The sequence below is a fragment of the Notolepis coatsorum genome (genome assembly GCF_963971535.1).
Source record: "Notolepis coatsorum genome assembly, chromosome: 10".
Taxonomy (NCBI): domain Eukaryota; kingdom Metazoa; phylum Chordata; class Actinopteri; order Aulopiformes; family Paralepididae; genus Notolepis; species Notolepis coatsorum.
The window spans coordinates 44066270-44087506 of record NC_140174.1 but is presented as its reverse complement, the minus strand read 5'-3'; the positions used below and the strand labels follow the sequence as shown (position 1 = coordinate 44087506).

At 42.4% G+C, this 21237-nt stretch overlaps 1 protein-coding gene across 1 annotated transcript in view; it reads left to right on the top strand.

Annotated features, from left to right (window-relative positions):
- Positions 1-1448: 1448 nt before the first annotated feature.
- The window catches only part of usp54b (ubiquitin specific peptidase 54b), a gene marked incomplete at its 5' end in the record, with an annotated part of 144519 nt that continues 124730 nt past the window's right edge, over positions 1449-21237 (top strand). Inside the window, one exon of the mRNA XM_084323027.1 lies at positions 1449-1604. Within this exon, the coding sequence (XP_084179153.1) occupies positions 1449-1604 (156 nt within the window). The remainder of the gene's footprint in view (positions 1605-21237) is intronic.

Below are 21237 nucleotides of genomic sequence, written 5' to 3'. Positions count from 1 at the left end.
ATGTAATTTCAATATATAAAATATGTATTCATTGAGGCACCAGAGAATGAACAGAAGTGCATAAACAATAACATATTGAGCTGGTATGCACACATTGAATAGATAACCAAAATTACCAATCAATCTAATCTAGTGACCTCAGGAAAAGGTATTATTACAGTATGTGTCCGGCTCGCAAAATCATCTGTATTTTTTATTTCGGCCCCCTTGGTAATTGAGTTTGACACCCCTGGTCAAGATAATGCCATGAAATACAGATTATGAAATGACATAGTAGATGCTTCCTCTATCATATCTGATGTAACGCTACGCAGACTGACACGTTGTAGGCCTATCATATCACAGACGTGACGTTACCCCGATAGAAGCGTCGCTCGTACGACGTTAACATGACGTAAAGGCAATGCAAACACCACTCCATGCCACTTGTTGATGTTTGTCAACCCTCGAGTCAACCTTTAAAAAACCCACTACCTGTCTCCCTAGTGACCGAAACTGCGATCTCAGTAAAAACATATATTTTTTATGTATTGTTACAATTTTCTTTCATGAATATCATTATTAACTTCAGTCCTCACCATACATATCGAATATTTATCCATTCTCAGGATTTTAACCATTTCTTAAATTAGGGTTAGGGTTAGGGTTGGGGTTAGGGTTAGGGTTAGGGTTAGGGTTAGGGTTGGGGTTGGGGTTAGGGTTGGGTTTAGGGTTGGGGTTAGGGTTAGGATTAGGGGGTTAGGGTTACCCTAGGGTTACCCTAACCCTAACTCTAACCCTAACCCCCTAACCCTAACCCATTTGACCAGAATTGCGACAAGGGTGACTCGAGGGTTAATCCGTTAAAAGTAACCTCTGAAGGTTGTATTGTATTGGGAATGGGAACATCCTGACGGCTGGGTCTTTTGTGTTGTGCAGGCAGAGTAAGAAAAGAGAAGACAAGACAAGAGAAAAGAAGAGAACAGAAGAGGAGAGAAGAGGACGGAAGAGAAGAGAAGAGAAGAGAAGAGAAGAGAAGAGGAGGAAACAGAGCTGTGGGTGAAGTGTAGGCTCCACATGGGAACGCCAGCCCTGCGTAACAGACGTTCACCTGACGGAACCCTCCACAGGACATTTTGGACACTCCTCCGTGTCCACGCACACACGCACCACTAACTCCAGGGAGATAACAGACCCGCTGGCTCAACCAAGGAGACGCATTCAGCAGTCACAGAGCGGGAGAGAGGGGGAAGGTTGTATGGGTGCCCACTGCCCAGCCCAGAGAGACCACGTCCCCTCTTTCAACCACCACCACCTCCCCCTCCTCCCGCCTCCTCCTCCTCCTCCTCTCCGCCTCTCTCATTCTCCCTCAATCTCTCTGATGGGAGTGACATAGGAGCCACCGTTTGGTCTTCTGCCCCGCCCCTTCCCCGCGTTGTCCCCGTGGCAACGGGGGCGTCCAGGTAGTGATGTCGTGGAAGAGGAACTACTTTGCGTCGGGCGGCGGAGCGGCAGGGGGGGTGCATGGGTTGGTCACCCCGCGAAACATGGCCTCCATTGCGCCCAGCAAAGGCCTGAGCAACGAGCCCGGACAAAACAGCTGCTTCCTCAACAGCGCCCTGCAGGTCAGTCTGACACACACACACACACATGCACGCATGTACACACACACACACACACACACACACACACACACACACACACACACACACACACACACACACACACACACAGGCACGCATGTACACACACAGGCATGCATGTACACACACACACACACACACACACACACACACACACACGTGCACGCATGTACACACACGCACACACACACAGGAACGCATGTACACACACACACACACACACACACTGGCACGCATGTACACACATGCACACACAGACACACACACACACATGCACACATGTACACACCCACACACACACACAGGTATGCATGTACACACACGCACACACACACACACACACGCACACAGACAGAGTGACAGACAAACGCCATGTGACGTCTCATGTATGGTTATGTGAGGTAGGACATTTATTTGGCACACTGTACATACTTTACATATAGTTACACCCACGCTACGGTACATTTAGTGCAACCGGGATTAACTTAGTGGCGTATTAAAGTGTGTTCTGTTGAGTGTTGCTGTCTGTCTGACTGACCCTGTCTGCTCTCAGTGCTCCTCTGACTCTTCCTGTTCAGACCGTGCATGGTGGTAGAGCTGATTCTGAGAGAGAGAGAGAGAGAGAGAGAGAGAGAGAGAGAGAGAGAGAGAGAGAGAGAGAGAGAGAGAGAGAGAGAGAGAGAGAGAGAGAGAGAGAGAGAGAGAGGGAGGGAGGGAGGGAGGGAGGGAGAGAGAGAGAGAGAGAGAGAGAGAGAGAGAGAGAGAGAGAGAGGGAGAGGGAGAGGGAGAGGGAGAGGGAGAGAGAGAGATAGGGGGAGAGAGAAAATAAAAGAAGAGGGAGGAGAGATGTTATTGTTATTGTTGAAGTAAACAAAGACATCCAAGTAAGAAAGTAGCTCTGAAAGGGAAACAATTGGGCCACTCCAAGGACATATGCACACATAACGACGGCTGGGCAGCGGGAGCTGGATGCTGGATTTTGCGAGAAGCATGCAGCTGCAGAGTCGCAGAGCTGGACAGCTGTGCCTGCACAGTGCAATACTCCAATTCAGCCATTGGCAATTCAGCCGTTGGGTGGGGGGCGCTGTTGAGCGGGCCTGTGACCGGACCTGAAAGCGCCCCTGCTCTGTGGCTCTGCAGTTGCATACTATTGGGATTAGTTGGGAGCAGCACGGAGTCTCGACTCTGGACTTATTTTATTTGGAATATAATGACTGTATGCAAAAGTAGCCTAGTTTTAAGTTAAAATATTATAAATCTACATGCCTTGAGGATGTCATTCTTTATATAGCCTGCCTATCAGGCAAAAAAAATACCGTGATATATACCGTTACCGTCTATGCTTCAAATTATACCGTGATATAAATTGTAGACTATACCGTCCACCCCTAAATAAACGTGAGAAGTTACAGTTACAGTCTTGTCATTCTTGTAATTCCTACACTACACTGTTACAATGATATATAAAATAGCATATTATATTATATACCCATTCAATATGCACATGACAGAAAATATTATGCCATATAATATTTTCTGTCATGTGCATATTGAATGGGTAATACTATTACTACTAATACTAGCCTTATGCACCTTATGACACTGTGAATACTGTGAATATATTTTTCAGTTAGTTAGAATGATAGTAAATTATATTGACCTATTTGTTTACACTGCTTGTGTTGTTTGTACTACCTGTACCCATGGCCGTAGCCAGCTATGAGGTCACCGAGGTCCGGACCTCGGTAACTATTTGCTAGTGGGCCGTTTGGTCAACGACCGGGGCCGGCCCAATAATCACATCTCTTACTAAGCCCCTCCCCCACTAGGCTGGGAACAGCGGCTCATTATGCGTGCTGCGGCCCAATCACATCTCTTAATAAGCCCCCCCCCCCCAATAGGCTGGGAACAGCGGTCCATTATGCGTGCTGCGGCCCAATCACATCTCTTAATAAGCCCCCCCCCTCTCTCACCTGTTTCTCGTGTTAGAAGAACAGATGCGGAAACAGGAAAAATGGAGAAACAGAACATGGAGAAATTGCCGGCGGAAAAAATCTGAAAACTAGAGGTGGTCGTGGATGCTGACAAATATAATAAAATAACAGACATGTTTGCTGCTTCAACGTCGTCATCCACAATAATACTAGTGCAGCCGGTGCAGCAACAAGTTCAACACAGCCTCAGGTAGCCAGCCAGGCAGAAGGGCAGAGGAGGGACGGTGAGCTGGAGGAACAATGAGGTAGTTTGTGTGTGCCATCTCTCTCTGCCATGGTGATGTCGATAATAATATTAATTATAACGTTATTTGGTGAGCATTGCGTTGGCTAAAATAAGCCCAGGTTACTGTCAGTGACCGTCACATCTAAGCTGATCAGCACTTCTAATGAGCCGCTGCCCCCTAGTGGCCGGCTGTAACAAACAAGCATACCATTGATTTAATTGCCATATAACTCGCATACAAAGATCTAACTTACTCCTCTCTGAGCATGAATATAAAACAAACAGGTGATAACTGTGTAAACCTTATGCAATATTCATCATTGATATTTGGATACTTGAAATCTGTATGAACTGAGTAGTTAGTACCAAATGAATGAATGAATGAAGTTAGTATAAAATGGAACAGCTCCATGCATTAATTGAATAAACAACTATTTGCTCATTACCAGTATGGTATTGTTTAAATTGTACAGCTTTTTGCACATATTTGTCAGGGAATTCCAACAATTCTGGACCTGAATGTACCAGTTCATTGTAATCATCTCTCTCTCTCCTTAATGTCTAGTCAAGCCAGAAATGGACCTCCCTAATTTCTAAACCCTGGCTGGGTGGTGTCCGACCGATTATAGTGGGCCGGTCTGGGCCAAAAAAAAAAATGGACCTCCCTAATTTCTAAACCCTGGCTACGGCCCTGCCTGTACCCCCCCCCCCCTTCCCCCATGCTGCTATTATGCCTGAATTTCCCCAAGGGGATCAATAAAGGAATATCTTATCTTATCTTAGCCGAGAGTAGGACACATTTGGGCTGGTAGCTCTCGGCTAGGTGGCAAATTAAAAAGTAGATCTTGGTTCAAAAAAGGTTGGGCACCCCTGCCCTAGATCAGGGGTTCCCAAACTTTTCAGGCCAGGGCCCAGAAACTAAGGCGTCAGAGAGCCGCGGCCCAATGCACATCGTCAGGCTTTTTTTCTTTTATTTTTTTTAGGTGACCGATTTTTTAAGCCAAATATCACTTCAATCCTATTAAGTTAGTTCAAGTTAGTTATTCATTTATATGTGCTATTTATGAAAGGGCTAACTTGTTGCAAAATAATAATGATAATAATAGCCTCATTAAAATACTATTGTTGCTTTGGTTGTTTTCAGCGTTTTATGTGCATAATCTGTTATTTAGTTTGAAATGTTCGTTGAAATAAGTAGATTTTTCGTTTTTGTTTATTTATTAAGTTAATATAAAACCATATAGTCACATTTTAGAATACAATATAATAGAATTTTAGAATACAACTAGAAACACTGTCCTGGCCTGCTTCTAAGTTCAGTGGCCTGACAAAAAAAAATTTAAATAAAAAAATAAAAAATAAAAAAATAAAAAATAAAAAAACGTTTTTTTTTATTTTTTTTATTTTTTTTAATTTTTTTTAAATCGTCTCGCGGCCCACCAGTGGCTGCTCGCGGCCCACCTTTGGGTCGCGACCCCGACTTTGGGAACCACTGCCCTAGATGATGTAGCACCATAGATGATGTAACACCCTAGATGATGTAGCACCCTAGATGATGTAACACCATAGATGATGTAGCACCATAGATTACGTAACACCCTAGATGATGTAACACCCTAGATGATGTAGCACCATAGATGATGTAACACCCTAGATGATGTAGCACCCTAGATGATGTAACACCATAGATGATGTAGCACCCTAGATGATGTAGCACCATAGATGATGTAACACCCTAGAATGATGTAGCACCCTAGATGATGTAGCACCATAGATGATGTAGCACCATAGATGATGTAACACCCTAGATGATGTAGCACCCTAGATGATGTAGCACCATAGATGATGTAACACCCTAGATGATGTAACACCATAGATGATGTAACACCCTAGATGATGTAACACCCTAGATGATGTAACACCCTAGATGATGTAGCACCATAGATGATGTAACACCCTAGATGATGTAGCACCCTAGATGATGTAACACCCTAGATGATGTAGCACCCTAGATGATGTAGCACCATAGATGATGTAACACCCTAGAATGATGTAGCACCCTAGATGATGTAGCACCATAGATGATGTAGCACCATAGATGATGTAACACCCTAGATGATGTAGCACCCTAGATGATGTAGCACCATAGATGATGTAACACCCTAGATGATGTAACACCATAGATGATGTAACACCCTAGATGATGTAACACCCTAGATGATGTAACACCCTAGATGATGTAGCACCATAGATGATGTAACACCCTAGATGATGTAGCACCCTAGATGATGTAACACCCTAGATGATGTAACACCCTAGATGATGTAACACCCTAGATGATGTAGCACCATAGATGATGTAGCACCATAGATGATGTAACACCCTAGATGATGTAACACCATAGATGATGTAGCACCATAGATGGTGTAACACCCTAGATGATGTAACACCCTAGATGATGTAGCAACCTAGATGATGTAGCACCCTAGATGATGTAACACCCTAGATGATGTAACACCCTAGATGATGTAGCACCCTAGATGATGTAGCACCCTAGATGATTTAGCACCCTAGATCAGGGGTTCCCAAACTTTTCAGGCCGGGACCCAGAAAATAAGGCGTCAGAGAGCCGCGGCCCAATGCACATCGTCCGGCTTTTTTTTTTTTTTTTTTGCCAGGCGACCGATTTTTTAAGCCAAATATCACTTCAATCCTATTAAGTTAGTTCAAGTTAGTTATTCATTTATATGTGCTATTTATGAGAGGGCTAACTTGTTGCAAAATAATAATGATAATAATAATAGCCTCATTAAAATACTATTGTTGCTTCGGTTGTTTTCAGCGTTTTATGTGCATAATCTGTTATTTAGTTTGAAATGTTCGTTGAAATTAGTAGATTTTTCGTTTTTGTTTATTTATTAAGGGGAGACACTGCAGGTGAATAGGGTAAAAAAATTAACTAATAGATATCACAATGAAACTTCCCCAGTTGATTACTTATATTAAGACAAGACTTTTTTGTATTACAAGTTTTCTGAAATTGTATGTTTAAATATGCAAATGAGGCATGATCTACTTAAATATGCACTAATTTGCATATAATTCCAGGACAGAAATCTGAACATTGGATAAAGCAATTTTCAAAATTATAGTTTCATTTTGTTGACATATTAGAGCCAAAGGTTATTACAGAGGGGATTTTGGATATCTCTTTTTATCACTCCATAAATCAGAAAATACTCCATTCAGTCCATTTTTATTGTAAAATTCCATATTTCGCCATGTTTTTAGGAATAAAATGTGATATAAATCAGGGTATGAATGCGATATCAACAAACCCTTCTGTAAATACCTTCAGAACATAGATATGAATAGAACTGGAAGGGTTGGTGTATGTGAGTGCTACTGAAGTGGAGATTTCTGGCTCGGAGTATGAGGAAAAACTCTTAAAACTCATTTTTGGGAAAACGCATTCAAAGTTCTGTATTGTAAAATGCCATACTTTTTTTTTTAAACAGATATTTACAAACACAATACCTAATCAAACCATTAGTAATAGACAACCTAAACACATGCCTGATAACTGAATAATAATAATAATGATGTTATTGAACTGAACAGAACTACACACAGGCTACAAACAGTGTAGTACAGTGTAGTACCCCCTAATAGGCAAAAAATATTTGAATAGTAATCACTATGAAACTTTCCCAATTTGTTATGTACATATAAACTAAGAAAAAATATATTGCAAGTTTTCTGAAATGTATGTTTATATATGCAAATGAGGCACTTCCCCATTAAATATGTGCACAATTATGGATGCAATAAGGCAAAATGATGTAAAATAAACAACTAAATGTATGTTATTGACGTTTTATTGTCACTAGTTTCATAGAAGACATGTTTAGGAAGCAAAATATAACAAAATCTCAAAATCAACAAAAAAAGTATATTTGACTATTCACCTGCAGTGTCTCGCCTTAAGTTAATATAAAACCATATAGTCACATTTTAGAATACAATATAATATAATTTTAGAATACAACTAGAAACACTGTCCTGGCCTGCTTCTAAGTTCAGTGGCCTGACAAAAAAAGAATAATAAAAAAAATAAAAAAAAAATCTCGCTGCCCACCTTTAGGTCGCGACCCCGACTTTGGGAACCACTGCCCTAGATGATGTAGCACCCTAGATGATGTAGCACCCTAGATGACCAACAATTTCACCTTTCAGACCAACCTCTTCATCATTACCTTTCAGACGAACCTCTTCGCCATTACCTTTCAGACTAACCTCTTCGTCAATACCTTTCAGACTAACCTCTTCGTCATTACCTTTCAGACTAACCTCTTCGTCATTAACTTTCAGACTAACCTCTTCGTCATTACCTTTCAGACTAACCTCTTCGTCATTACCTTTCAGACTAACCTCTTCGTCAGACTAACCTCTTCATCATTACCTTTCAGACTAACCTCTTCGTCATTACCTTTCAGACTAACCTCTGCGCCATTTCACCTTTCAGACCATCCGTTAAACCATAGTGATTGGTTCAAGAAATACAATCCAGACAACCCAGAATGTTTCCCCCCTGGTGCTCAGTGATAATGGGTTCTGCCCTCTCTGCCAGGCCTTTGTCCTGCATTGGCACAGCACTAAAATAAAGTGTGGAGGTCTAGGTCTGGCAATGAGAGACTACAGGTGCCATAACTATCAAAATAAAGGGAAGGCCTGCATAAGCGAGGGCTGAAGACCCATAAAATGCTTTCAGAGCGCGTTTCGCTTCCGTGGTTTGATGTGTTGAATGAATCAAAATCGGGCTGGACATAAAGACTGGAGGGACCTGGTTTGGTCATTAACCGGAGAACAGAGAGTGATGTTCACGCTAGCCCTCCATCCCTTGTTCAGGACCAGTGGGAAGGAAGATTTATTAACCCCTTCACTACCACACTACAGAAGGTTAACCCTTTCACTACCCCACTACAAAGGGTTAACCCTTTCACTACCACACTACAAAAGGTTAACCTTTCACTACCACACTATAGATGGTTAACTGTATGTAGTGTGGTAGTGAAAGGCTTAACCTTCTATTGTGTAGTAGTGACAGGGTTAAAGGGGGGATGTGGGATTACTCCAAAGTTGATGATCTTATATTTATTTATAATGGAATTTCTATGTATGCGCCAAAGTCCAGGATGGGTCAGTTACAATATTTTGAGAGAAAAATGGAAATGAGACAAGGGATTTCATTTTTCACTTCATGGGGTCTGTAAAAATCATATTAACGCTATTGTGGCTGCTTGTGTTGGTCCATAAGAAATCAAAAGTCCAAAACATTTGATGTCTTATATATGTTGGTCATTACCTGAGCGACTACCAGTACTAATAGTTCATGGGGGCCTTCTGTTGCTATTTTGTTGCACTTTGTTTCACTGGCCTCTGCTCTACAGCTGAAGACGTGCTCTATATGGCATCAGAGGGAAGTGGTGGAGATGGGAGCGACTGTCCGAGTGAAGCTGGGGAATTCTACTGAAGGATATTGATCTCATCTGCTTGTTCCTAAACGTCCCTGTCACAATGCCTCCGTGGAGAGGCTGCGTTCCATCACGACCTGTGCCTGAACGGGACCAGATGGGACACAGCGTGGATCTTGTGAAGAGAGAGATTCAGGTCAAAGCAAATTTCTCTCCGACATGCCAAGACTTTAATGACGTCCTTTTTATCAGAAGGCTCTAACCAGCACAAAAAAATAATCAAAAGGCCTGTTACACACTGTACTCTCCATGGTGCTGAAACCTTTGTCTTGGATTTACCAAAATCGTGCCCAGCGGTATCGCCCACAAGTCGCGGAAGTGAAATCACAGCAAATCACAATAAACGTTTTTTTAGTCTTTTTTTGTGTTTTTCGTTTTTTTCTTCATATGATCACAGTTTGAATGTTTAAGAACATATTTACTATAAAAGCGAACAGTTAATGTGTGTTAATTGGAAGTGTTAACATTATGGCACACTAACAACTATGAAGACATCATTTCTATCAGCCTACAATTTATGTTCTGTTCTGCAGTGTTTCTCCTGCTTAGCCATTTTGACTATTTGACCTACTTAGCCTAAAAAAAAATCATCTTTTCCCCCCCTCCTTTTCCCTCCGTTTTTCTCCCATCCCAATGTTAGTCGTTATGCCAATTCCCAATCCCCTTCCTGGTCGCTGCGCACCTACCCCCTACAGTCGGTCTGGGAGAGTGGAGGCTATCACATGCTTCCTCCGACACATGTGTAGCCAATCAACCGCTTCTTTTCACCTGGCAGCGCAGACTCTCACTGAGAGGGTGTAACGTGTGGAAGGATCACACTGCCCCCCTTAGATCCTTTACTCGCTGAGCAGGCGCCCCGACCGAGCTGTAGGAGTCGCTGTTTACAATGACCAGGACCCACCCACCAGCTTTCCCACCCCTAACACTGCCAATTGTGTTAGTATGAACGACCAGCCAAGCCTACTGTGCTTTTAATAAATGCATTAATTAGTCAGAATGCTTATATTTAGATCAAACACTTTATACATCATGTAAACCATATTGTTATATGTTGTAGTGTATTACTTTACTGTACTGCGAAACAGTGTTAATTTTGTCAACTAAAATGATGACGAAATATGTTCGTCAACGAAGGTTTTTTTCCTGACGACAACGAGACGTGACGTCACGTTATTGAAGACCGTGTGACGCTAACGAGACTAAATAGTTTATTAAATATCGTTGACCACAACTGAGGACACAAATGTAATTTACAAAAACCAGGATGAAATTTCTCTTCATGTATGTTGATATTGTTGACTAAAACAAGACGAGACAAAATAATTATAACTTTTCTTAATGCCATCGTCCTGAGTCAGAGCAGTGCGACGGGGAGCTCTGTTATTAGCATTAGCTGAAGAGCTATTTGAAAAGCTAGTTTTAGCTTAACGTTACCTTGGCTAAAGTTGGGACTATTCATAATCCAGCTGCAGACCTGCAAGCAAAGTACAGCAAGTTGGCAAAGGAGTATTCCAAGGTAAATCACTTTTTCACCAGTAACGTTACATTGTTTGTATTTCCATCTAGCTTGCTAACTAGTGGTTAACCTAGCTCACGCTAATGTGGCTAACTGATCGACCTCTCGCACACAATTAATGACATGTTTCGGACAGCCATACCGGTGACAATGTTTAGCTTTTAGTGCCAAATGATAAGAGTCTGAGGCGGAGTCTCAAAAGAGAATGTTGAATATTTATTGTGCATTAAAAATCACAACAGAGCCTCTAACCTAAACGGAGCCTTCTGGAGCATAGTTGAGCATAGCTGTCATTTAATGATACTAATACTAATCTATACAATCACCTGTTGTTGAATAAATACCATTACTTTCTAGTTATTACTAAAAAACAGTATATATAAAACAGTAGCTGTAAAAATAAAATAAAAAGGTTTATAATTTATATAATATAATTTTTTTAGTACATTAACTAAAAATAGACAAAAATGTCATCCGTTTTCGTCGACAAAATCTAGACTAAAACAAAAAAGACAAAATAGAGACGAAAACTGACTAAGACTAAAATGCTCAGACATTTAGTTGACTAAAACTGACTAAACGAAAAATAAATGAAGATGACTAAATATGATGAAAACGAAAAAGGAGCACTTGACACATGACTAAGACTAAAACTAAAATGCTGCCAAAATTAACACTGCTGCGAAATCAGCATGCTGTCCTGCATTTGGTCACCCTGCGAGATGAAAAGGGAGCAGAAAACCATTGCATTATGTTTCAGAAAGCATCCGTTTGAAAGTAAAACATACCTGTTGAGAATTATGTTCATGTAAACTCTTTGCAAGTGCTTGAGGGTAAATACCCAGAGTTAGAAGAATTGAAACAACTAACAAACGAAACAGAAAACTACTTTCTGTTGCATCGTCTTATGATATTATGTGGGATATGGATATAACTACACATCTTTATGGCCTACATTAACTCATTGCCTGCCAGCTATTAGCCATATCCTGTGGTAGTATTGCCACGCTGTAATTGATGGGAGTTAGTCACCTTGTTTGTAGAGCTAAATCTATATTCTATATTATAGCCATGGATACAATACTATAGTCATTTGACATTGAGTTTCTTCCGGTCAAGATGCAAAAAAGGGATAATTTTTCCATCCATACGTTCCTGTGTTATACCGTGGTGAATATAAGTATGGTTTTAGAGCAGTCTAGGGTAATTTATGAAATGCTTAGTTATGGCAGTATATGTCGATTCTATTGTAGACGTTGCCGTTTCTTGCCTGAACCCGCTATTGTTCCGGAATCAAATTTACATCATAGGTATTATGTTCCATCATGAATGCATGAAAGGGGGGGGTCTTTTCTGATTATTTGATTGTCGGTAACCGCATTCGTATTCAACACTAAAAACGCTTATCAGCCCGATCGGTGCAAAAGCCTTGCAGGATCAAGCAAAGATTTACGTCAAATCGTCCTTACCTGCGACCGGGAGTATTCCAAAAACAATATTCCAATTTCTTGATCGCCATCTGGTAAATCCAATGTCCATTTGCTCGACGGCATAATCCACCATAACATATGGATCAGGCATATTTAACGAGCTTCAATGTAACCGGCAGAACCGTTTGTCTTGCCCGACAAGGAAAAATGTAACCCGAAACCCTTGGCCATCCCACAGCCCAGGATACAATGTTAGAAAGGGTGCTCGATACCGCCGTCTAGCGTGATGCGGCCGGTATTGCACCTAGGCATTCTCAATGCGATTCCCAATGTTAACCCCGAGTCAGTGTGCCTGTAATGAATAGAAATATCGAATAAAACAAATAACGATAAAATAACGAGTATACTCGTTGTTGGCGTCCAACGATTGGCGGCCAATAACTAGTATAATCGTTGCTGGCAGTGAATGAGTTAAAAGAAAAAAATTTAACACCCTGCCCCCCGTTTTTTTTAACTAATCACACCCAGGGACCTGGGCTTGAACTATGACCTCTGCCAGTGGGTCTTGGACTTCCTGACGGGCAGACCCCAGGTGGTAAGAGCCGGCAACTGCACCTCCTCATCCATCACGCTCAACATAGGGGCCCCCCAGGGCTGTGTTCTGAGCCCCCTCCTCTACTCCCTGTACACACATGACTGCGTAGCACAGCGGAACAACAACACCATCATCAAATTTGCTGATGACACAGTAGTGGTGGGCCTGATCTCTGCCAACGACGAAAGGGCCTACCTGGAAGAGGTAGAGAACCTGTCACAGTGGTGTCAGGAGAACTGCCTCTCCCTGAACGTCAGCAAAACAAAAGAGATGATTGTGGATTTCAGGAGGTCGGGGGTCAAGGACTACAGCCCCCTCAGCATCGACGGGGCACCGGTTGAGAGAGTGAACAGTTTCAAGTACCTCGGAGCCCACATATCCGAGGACTTGACATGGACCACACACATTGACAGTGTTGTGAAGAAGGCACGACAACGCCTCTACTTCCTCAGGCGCCTAAGGAAGTTCCAAGTCAGTCAGAAGATCCTTAGGAACTTCTACTCATGTACAATAGAGAGCATCCTGACCGGCAACATCACCTCCTGGTTTGGGAATAGCACTGCACAAGACCGTAGCAGACTACAAAGAGTGACACGTTCAGCCGAACGCACAATTGGAGGGGGGCTTCCCACCCTCCAGAACATTTACAACAAGCGGTGCAAGGGGAAGGCTAAGAGAATTATTAAGGACTCGAGCCACCCGAACAACTGCCTCTTTGAACTGCTGCGGTCAGGCAAGCGATACCGGAGTCTTAAGGCGAGCACAGAAAGACTCAGAAGAAGCTTCTATCCCCAGGCCATCAGGCTGCTAAACGAACAATAATCACTATGCAACAACCATCAAATGCACACAGCACACACACCCACACGCACACACCCACTCAAACAAACAACACACTGCAGCACCCACTCTCCACACTTTAGATCACACAAACACACTTACACTTTATATTTATTGATAAAGGATTTGCACTACAACTCGTACACCTACTGTGAATTGTACCTAAATTGCACCTCGTCCCATTTCTCCATTTCTGCCTTGCACTATATAGTATTGTATATTAGTACACTGCACAGTATTGTATATTGTATGGTAACTACGTCTATTCTGCATCGAACATTGTACATATGTCTAAACTGAACACTGTGACCTCATTTTTTTTACTTCTAATTTTACTATGTTATTTTATTTTATTTCATACTTATCTTGTCTTGCACAGTCTCTGGAGCGCAACAGTAAGAAGCATTTTGTATAAAAGTATTCTGTACTTCTGTATGACAACTATTAAAGAAACTTGAAACTTGAAACCAGGTTATAAGACTAGATGCTCTGTACATTTGCAAACAACAAACTCCCATGTTTCTACACCAATTAACATGTCCATATCAGTTGTGTCTATTGGGGAACAGCATTAGGAAAAGGTAATGGTGAAGAGGTTGATCTGAAAGGTGAAATGATTGGTCTGAAAGGTCATGGTGAAGAGGTTGGTCTGAAAGGTTAAATGATTGGTCTGAAAGGTCATGGTGAAGAGGTTGGTCTGAAAGGTGAAATGATTGGTCTGAAAGGTCATGGTGAAGAGGTTGGTCTGAAAGGTGAGTTGATTGGTCTGAACGGTCATGGTGAAGAGGTTGGTCTGAAAGGTGAAATGATTGGTCTGAAAGGTCATGTTGAAGAGGTTGGTCTTAAAGGTGAAATGATTGGTCTGAAAGCTCATGGTGAAGAGGTTGGTCTGAAAGGTGAAATGATTGGTCTGAAAGGTCATGGTGAAGAGGTTGGTCTGAAAGGTGAAATGATTGGTCTGAAAGGTCATGTTGAAGAGGTTGGTCTGAAAGGTGAAATGATTGGTCTGAAAGGTCATGTTGAAGAGGTTGGTCTGAAAGGTGAAATGATTGGTCTGAAAGGTCATGTTGAAGAGGTTGGTCTGAAAGGTGAAATGATTGGTCTGAAAGGTCATGGTGAAGAGGTTGGTCTGAAAGACATAAAGCCTGGATGGACCCGATTTGGTCATTAACCAGAAAACGGAGAGTGATGTTAGCCCTCCATCCCTTATTCAACACCAGTGGGAATAAAGCTTTATTAAAGGGGGCATGTGTGATTGTTCTAAACTCGATGATCATATTTTATTTTATTTTATGGAATTTTTATGTATTCGCCAAAGTCCAGGATGGGCCAGTTACAATATTTTGTCATTTATTTCAGGGTGAGAAAAATGGAAACGAGACACATTACATTTATTGTGGATGCTTGTGTTGGCCAAACTTCTATAAAACATTTTATGTCTTATATATATTCTGACCATTACCTGAGCGGCTACTACAGTAGTACTAATAATTCATGGGACTTTTGTTGCTATTTTCTCAGTCACAGTCGCTCTGCTTTGAGTGGGGGGAGTTAGGAATAGGAATGAGTCTGACATTAAACTTTGATAAGACAAAAGAAAACCTAAAGGCTGAGTTGGAAGGTTGGAGAGCTGCACTTTAAGATCTGGTCACCGGTATTTGAGGGTTAACTTAAGGGAAACATGAGGAGGGACTAGCGATGGGCATCATTTAAAAACAATTCTTTTTAATATAGTTTATTTTCCTTTGTTTTTACCGGCAACTACACTGTGTAGTGTATTGAGAGGGGACCCTATTAACTGTTACACCACTGAATGGTAGGGGTGGGACTATACATTGATCCAGATCGATATATTGATCTATTATCAATAATCAAATAGGATCGATGCAACGTAAAAAGCTCGATTCATATTGCGATACTCTTATTTTGAAAATCTGGCGAGTCGTATTGATTGATTGATTGATTGAAAACTTTATTAACAGATTGCAGAATGGGTACAATACAGTACAGCTCAATACACACGATTGTTAAGCGGATGCAGACCAAAGAAAGACTTTCGTCTTGTTTACATAAGGGTCCCCCATTTTAAATTTATCAGGACATATATGACATACAGATAGACAGTACTGCTACATCTATACATTTATGACATACCAGATTTGCAAATACAGTACTGTTTGTGATACAAAAAGAGTCCAGAAAAGAGTGTCTACATTTGATGTAAGAACTGTACATTGGGGGAGGTTGGGTAGGTGGGGTTGGGTGGGGCTGTACATTGGAGGTGTTTGGGTGGGTGGGTGGGGTGGGGGGGGGGGGGGGGGGGCGTTGGGTAGGAGGGGTTGGTGGGGAACACTGTACAACTGTACAAGCAAAACTGTACATTGGAATATTGACAAAACCATACTTGGTAATTTACTGTACATTTACAGGGGCCAGTTTCGAATTGCAGTCTCCCTTAGGTGTTCCTTGAGAGTGGTTTTGAAAGTGGGTAGTGATTCACATTCCTTTACAGCTTTGGGTAGGGCGTTCCACATTGATGTTGCATAATTGCGAAACGTGTTTAGTCCCTTGTTTGAGCCGAATCTGGGTTTAACATGATTTGTGGAGCTCCCTCTGGTGTTGTGATCGTGGTATTCACTGACCTTTGGGAAGTATTTTGACATGTACATGGGTACCTTGGTGGTGTAGTGTATCTTGTAGACCAGGCCCATTGCAAGTTGCTGTACTCTGTCGTCTACTCTAAGCCATCCTAGGTTGTCAAAGTGGGCAGGGGTGAGGTGGGTTCTAGGAGTAAGGTCAAGCAGTAGTCTGACCAGTTTTTTTGAGATGTTTGTAATTTAGTTTTTAGCGCCTTTAAGGTGCTTTGGTACCATGAGGTGCAAGCATAGTCGTAGTACCCTTGAATGAGTGCTCCTGCCAGAGTCTTCAGGGTATTCTTGTTTACCAGAGAGGAGATCCGGTACAAGAATCTAGTTAGTTGGTTGACTTTTTTGATTACATTGGATGCCATTTTGTCACAGGAAAGATTAGCCTCTAGGATGGAACCCAGGTAGGTAATTTCATCTTTCCTTGTGACAATATTGTCACCCACTGTAACTGAGAAGCCGTCGGTCTTGCTGAGTTTGTTATTTGAACCGAAGAGAATAGACTCTGTTTTGCCCATGTGTAATTAGAGCTGCCGCGGTATTGATGTTTTCCTTACCGCACACATTTGCAAAATATTTCCTACCGCCGCGGTTATTACCGCACGCACAAAAAAAAAAAAAAAAAAGTTTGAATGCATTTTTTTTTTAGTAGTAGTCTACTCTTTATAGCATATAGCCTGCCTCTAGTCTAAATGTCTATCTTTAGAGGATGACTTTGCAGCATGAATATTGTTTGGGATTCGGCAAGCACGCATTAGTTATTGAAAGTGAAACACGGATTCGAAGTTTCCCCTCTGGTCGTGCGCAGTTCACTCGGTGTCGCGGGCAGGGGTGGTTACCCCTAACCCCCCCGACCCTTTCTTATTATTATTACTATAAAGTTACTACTTTATAATAAAGGCATTTGTTTGGTGGCATTAACATTATATAGTTATACGTTCAATAACATCAGCGTATTTACCGGACCATATCAAGGCAAGCAATACTCTATTCATATCTCAGTTCCTTTCTTTGCTCAGAGCGTGCTGAGTTGTCCCATTCTGCGGTCTGTTAATAAAGTTTTCAATCAGACAAGTGTATAGAATGAAGGGCTTTTATTATAACATTCGTTGCAGACAGTAAAATCATTATGTCTCGTTTAGTACTCCTGAAGAGCGATGGTAGTCCACTCCGGCGGAGAGTTAAAGCTAACGTTATTAGCCGTGTTGTGATGAGCTGACATTCAGGACGTAAAAAACGTGTGACGCGTCTCTCTTCTGACCAATCAGTGGTCTGCAATGTTTCACGTGACTTTTCTGGTACCCAATAGGGTCGCTTGGAACCTCGATGGAGGAGTAGGGTATATCTGCAGAGCCGCAAGCCCAACGAGAGGAGGGTAATTTATTATTATTATTATAAAAAACAGCGGTGACGCGGTATTCAGCCTACTCTGCGGTGGCCGTGATGTAACAGCGATACCGCGGTAATGCGGTAATCGCGGCAGCTCTATGTGTAATGATAGTTTGTTATCAGCGAGCCATATGCAGATTTTGTCTAGTTCCGAGCTGAGGGTTTTTTCAACCTGTAACTTGTTCTTATCAGAGACCAGCAGGGCTGAGTCGTCTGCGAACAGGAACAAGTTGCAGTCACAAGCTGACGACATGTCATTTGCATAAATTAGGAACAGTAGCGGTCCTAGTATGCTTCCTTGTGGAACACCACAGCTCACTGTGAGGGGGGGGGGGGGGGTAGGGTACCGTTTACCTCCACCATCTGTTCCCTCCCCTCAAGGTAGGATTGCATCCAGCTCACTGATAGACTATCAAAACAAATAGCTTTTAGCTTGTCAATCAGAATGGAGTGATTGACAGTGTCGAAGGCTTTTTGTAGGTCCAGCATGACCATGCCGCAGTATTTGCCCGCGTCCACCTCTTGTTTGATGTGGTCGTTCAAATAGAGAAGGCATGTGTCAGTGGAGTGGGATGTCCTGAAGCCAGATTGGAATTCGTAGATTCGATTTTTTTCCGCTAGGTACTTTTCAACCTCTTCATAGACTATTTTTTGCATGACTTTCGAGATGGAGGTAAGAATAGAAACAGGGTGGTAGTTGCCTGGGTCTAATTTACTGCCCTTTTTGTGCAGAGGGGTCACTCTCGCAATTTTGAAGTCTTTGGGGACGTGTCCCTGTTTTATGGAGATGTTTATTATGTGTGTGATGACTGGGGTGATGGCGGCTGCTGCATCTCTGAGGAATTTAGAGGGGATGTTGTCATGGCCAGTGGCCTTGTTAGGTTGGAGGGCGCTCAGTTTTTTGAGTACCTCATCTGTTGTTACCATTTCCAGTTTGAAGTTGTCTTTGCGGACCCCTAGGTTTTTGTAGTAAGCTACTATGTGTTCTACCCCATAATGCCCTTTGTGGGAGGGTAGGTTGTTTACCAGTGTTGTGGCTATGTTTGTGAAGAAAATGTTTAAGTATCCGCCCAGTAGTGTGAAACGCCGTGTAGACATTACAGCAGAGCAGGGCTACAGAGCGTCTATTTTGCGACCCGATATAAGTCTGTGCAGTTTTTTCCCCGCAACGGGTCAAATGCATCTAACATGCTTTGCATTGTCGCCATTCCTTTATGCCCACATTGCGTTAAATACCGAAATTAACATTACGTTAGCTGCTTATGCTAACTAAGCTAAGCAGCTAACCCTGAGAGAGAACAGGAGAGAGGAGAGGGGACTGGGGAAGGAGGAGGGGGGGGCGGGGGCATTCTACCTTTCTGTGTGTGGGGACTGGGGGAGGGGCATTCTGTGTGTGTGTGTGTGTGTGTGTGTGTGTGTGTGTGTGTGTGTGTGTGTGTGTGTGTGTGTGTGTGTGTGTGTGTGTGTGCGTGCGTGCGTTTGAAAAGACCAGATGAAGTCAGGAGTATTATTATATTGATAGTATTTACTGAGGATGGACAGATAATGTTGATATTAGAGCTGCCGCGATTACCGCATTACCGCGGTATCGCTGTTACATCACGGCCACCGCAGAGTAGGCTGAATACCGCGTCACCGCTGTTTTTTTATAATAATAATAATAAATTACCCTCCTCTCGTTGGGCTTGCGGCTCTGCAGATATACCCTACTTCTCTATCGAGATTCCAAGCGACCCTATTGGGTACCAGAAAAGTCACGTGAAACATTGCAGACCACTGATTGGTCAGAAGAGAGACGCGTCACACGTTTTTTACGTCCTGAATGTCAGCTCATCACAACACGGCTAATAACGTTAGCTTTAACTCTCCGCCGGAGTAAACTACCATCGCTCTTCAGGAGTACTAAACGAGACATAATGATTTTACTGTCTGCAACGAATGTTATAATAAAAGCCCTTCGTTCTATACACTTGTCTGATTGAAAACTTTATTAACAGACCGCAGAATGGGACAACTCAGCACGCTCTGAGCAAAGAAAGGAACTGAGATATGAATAGAGTATTGCTTGCCTTGGTAAATACGCTGATGTTATTGAACGTATAACTATATAATGTTAATGCCACAAAACGAATGCCTTTATTATAAAGTAGTAACGTTATAGTAATAATAATAAGAAAGGGTCGGGGGGGTTAGGGGTAACCACCCCTGCCCGCGACACCGAGTGAACTGCGCACGACCAGAGGGGAAACTTCGAATCCGTGTTTCACTTTCAATAACTAATGCGTGCTTGCCGAATCCCAAACAATATTCATGCTGCAAAGTCATCCTCTAAAGATAGACATTTAGACTAGAGGCAGGCTATATGCTATAAAGAGTAGACTACTACTAAAAAAAAAAATGCATTAAAACTTTTATTTTTTAATTTTTTGTGTGCGTGCGGTAATAACCGCGGCGGTAGGAAATATTTTGCAAATGTGTGCGGTAAGGAAAACATCAATACCGCGGCAGCTCTAGTTGATATTTAAACATGAATACATAATAAATGTATTCATGATCATCATGCAACATAAAACAATTGTAGGAACACTATGAATAGAACTCACTATGAATTGAAAATGGGGGACCCTGATGTAAACAAGACAAACGTCTTTCTCTGGTCTGCATCCCCTTAACAATTGTGTGTATTGAGCCGTACTGTATTGTACCCATTCTGCAATCTGTTAAATAAAGTTTTCATTCATTCATTCAGTTTGGGAGAGGGAGGGGTTTTAGGTTGCGTGTTGTGAGTTCCAAAACATTTTACTTAAAGGTGACATGCATTATAAATGTCATTTTTCAGTCTCTAGCATTGTATTATAGTAATAGGAGTTAGTATCAATGTGTTTTTGTGTCTAAATACCATATTGGCGGATTGCTCTGATTCAGCTCAGATCATTTCCTGCTCCAGTAAATTAGGCCATCCTGATTTGAAGGCCTGAGTGATGTCACTAAGGCTCTGGGTAGCGGACAGTGATGTGATTGGCTCTGTGGTTGTAGCTAATGCCCGCCCACAATCTACCTAGACTGACTACACAGCGAGTGGAAACCACTTCCTCATACTGCGGCAGAGTGAAACCCACCTCTGCATGCACTCTGGAGGGAGAGAGAGAGAGAGATAGAGAGGGAGAGAGAGAGGGAGGGAGAGACAGAGAGAGAGGGAGAGACGGAGAGAGAGAGGGAGAGAGAGAGAGAGAGAGAGAGAGAGAGAGAGAGAGAGAGAGAGAGAGAGAGAGAGAGAGAGAGGAGGCCGTTATTGATAAGGCCCCCTCTCTCCCTCCCTCCCTCTCTCTTCCTTTCTTTCTTTCACTCTCTCCCTCTCCCGTTCGGGGGGGTGTGCCACGCGGCAGGTCCCCCCCCCCGCGAGGGAGAGAGTGAAAGAAAGAAAAAAAGAAAGGAAGAGAGAGGGG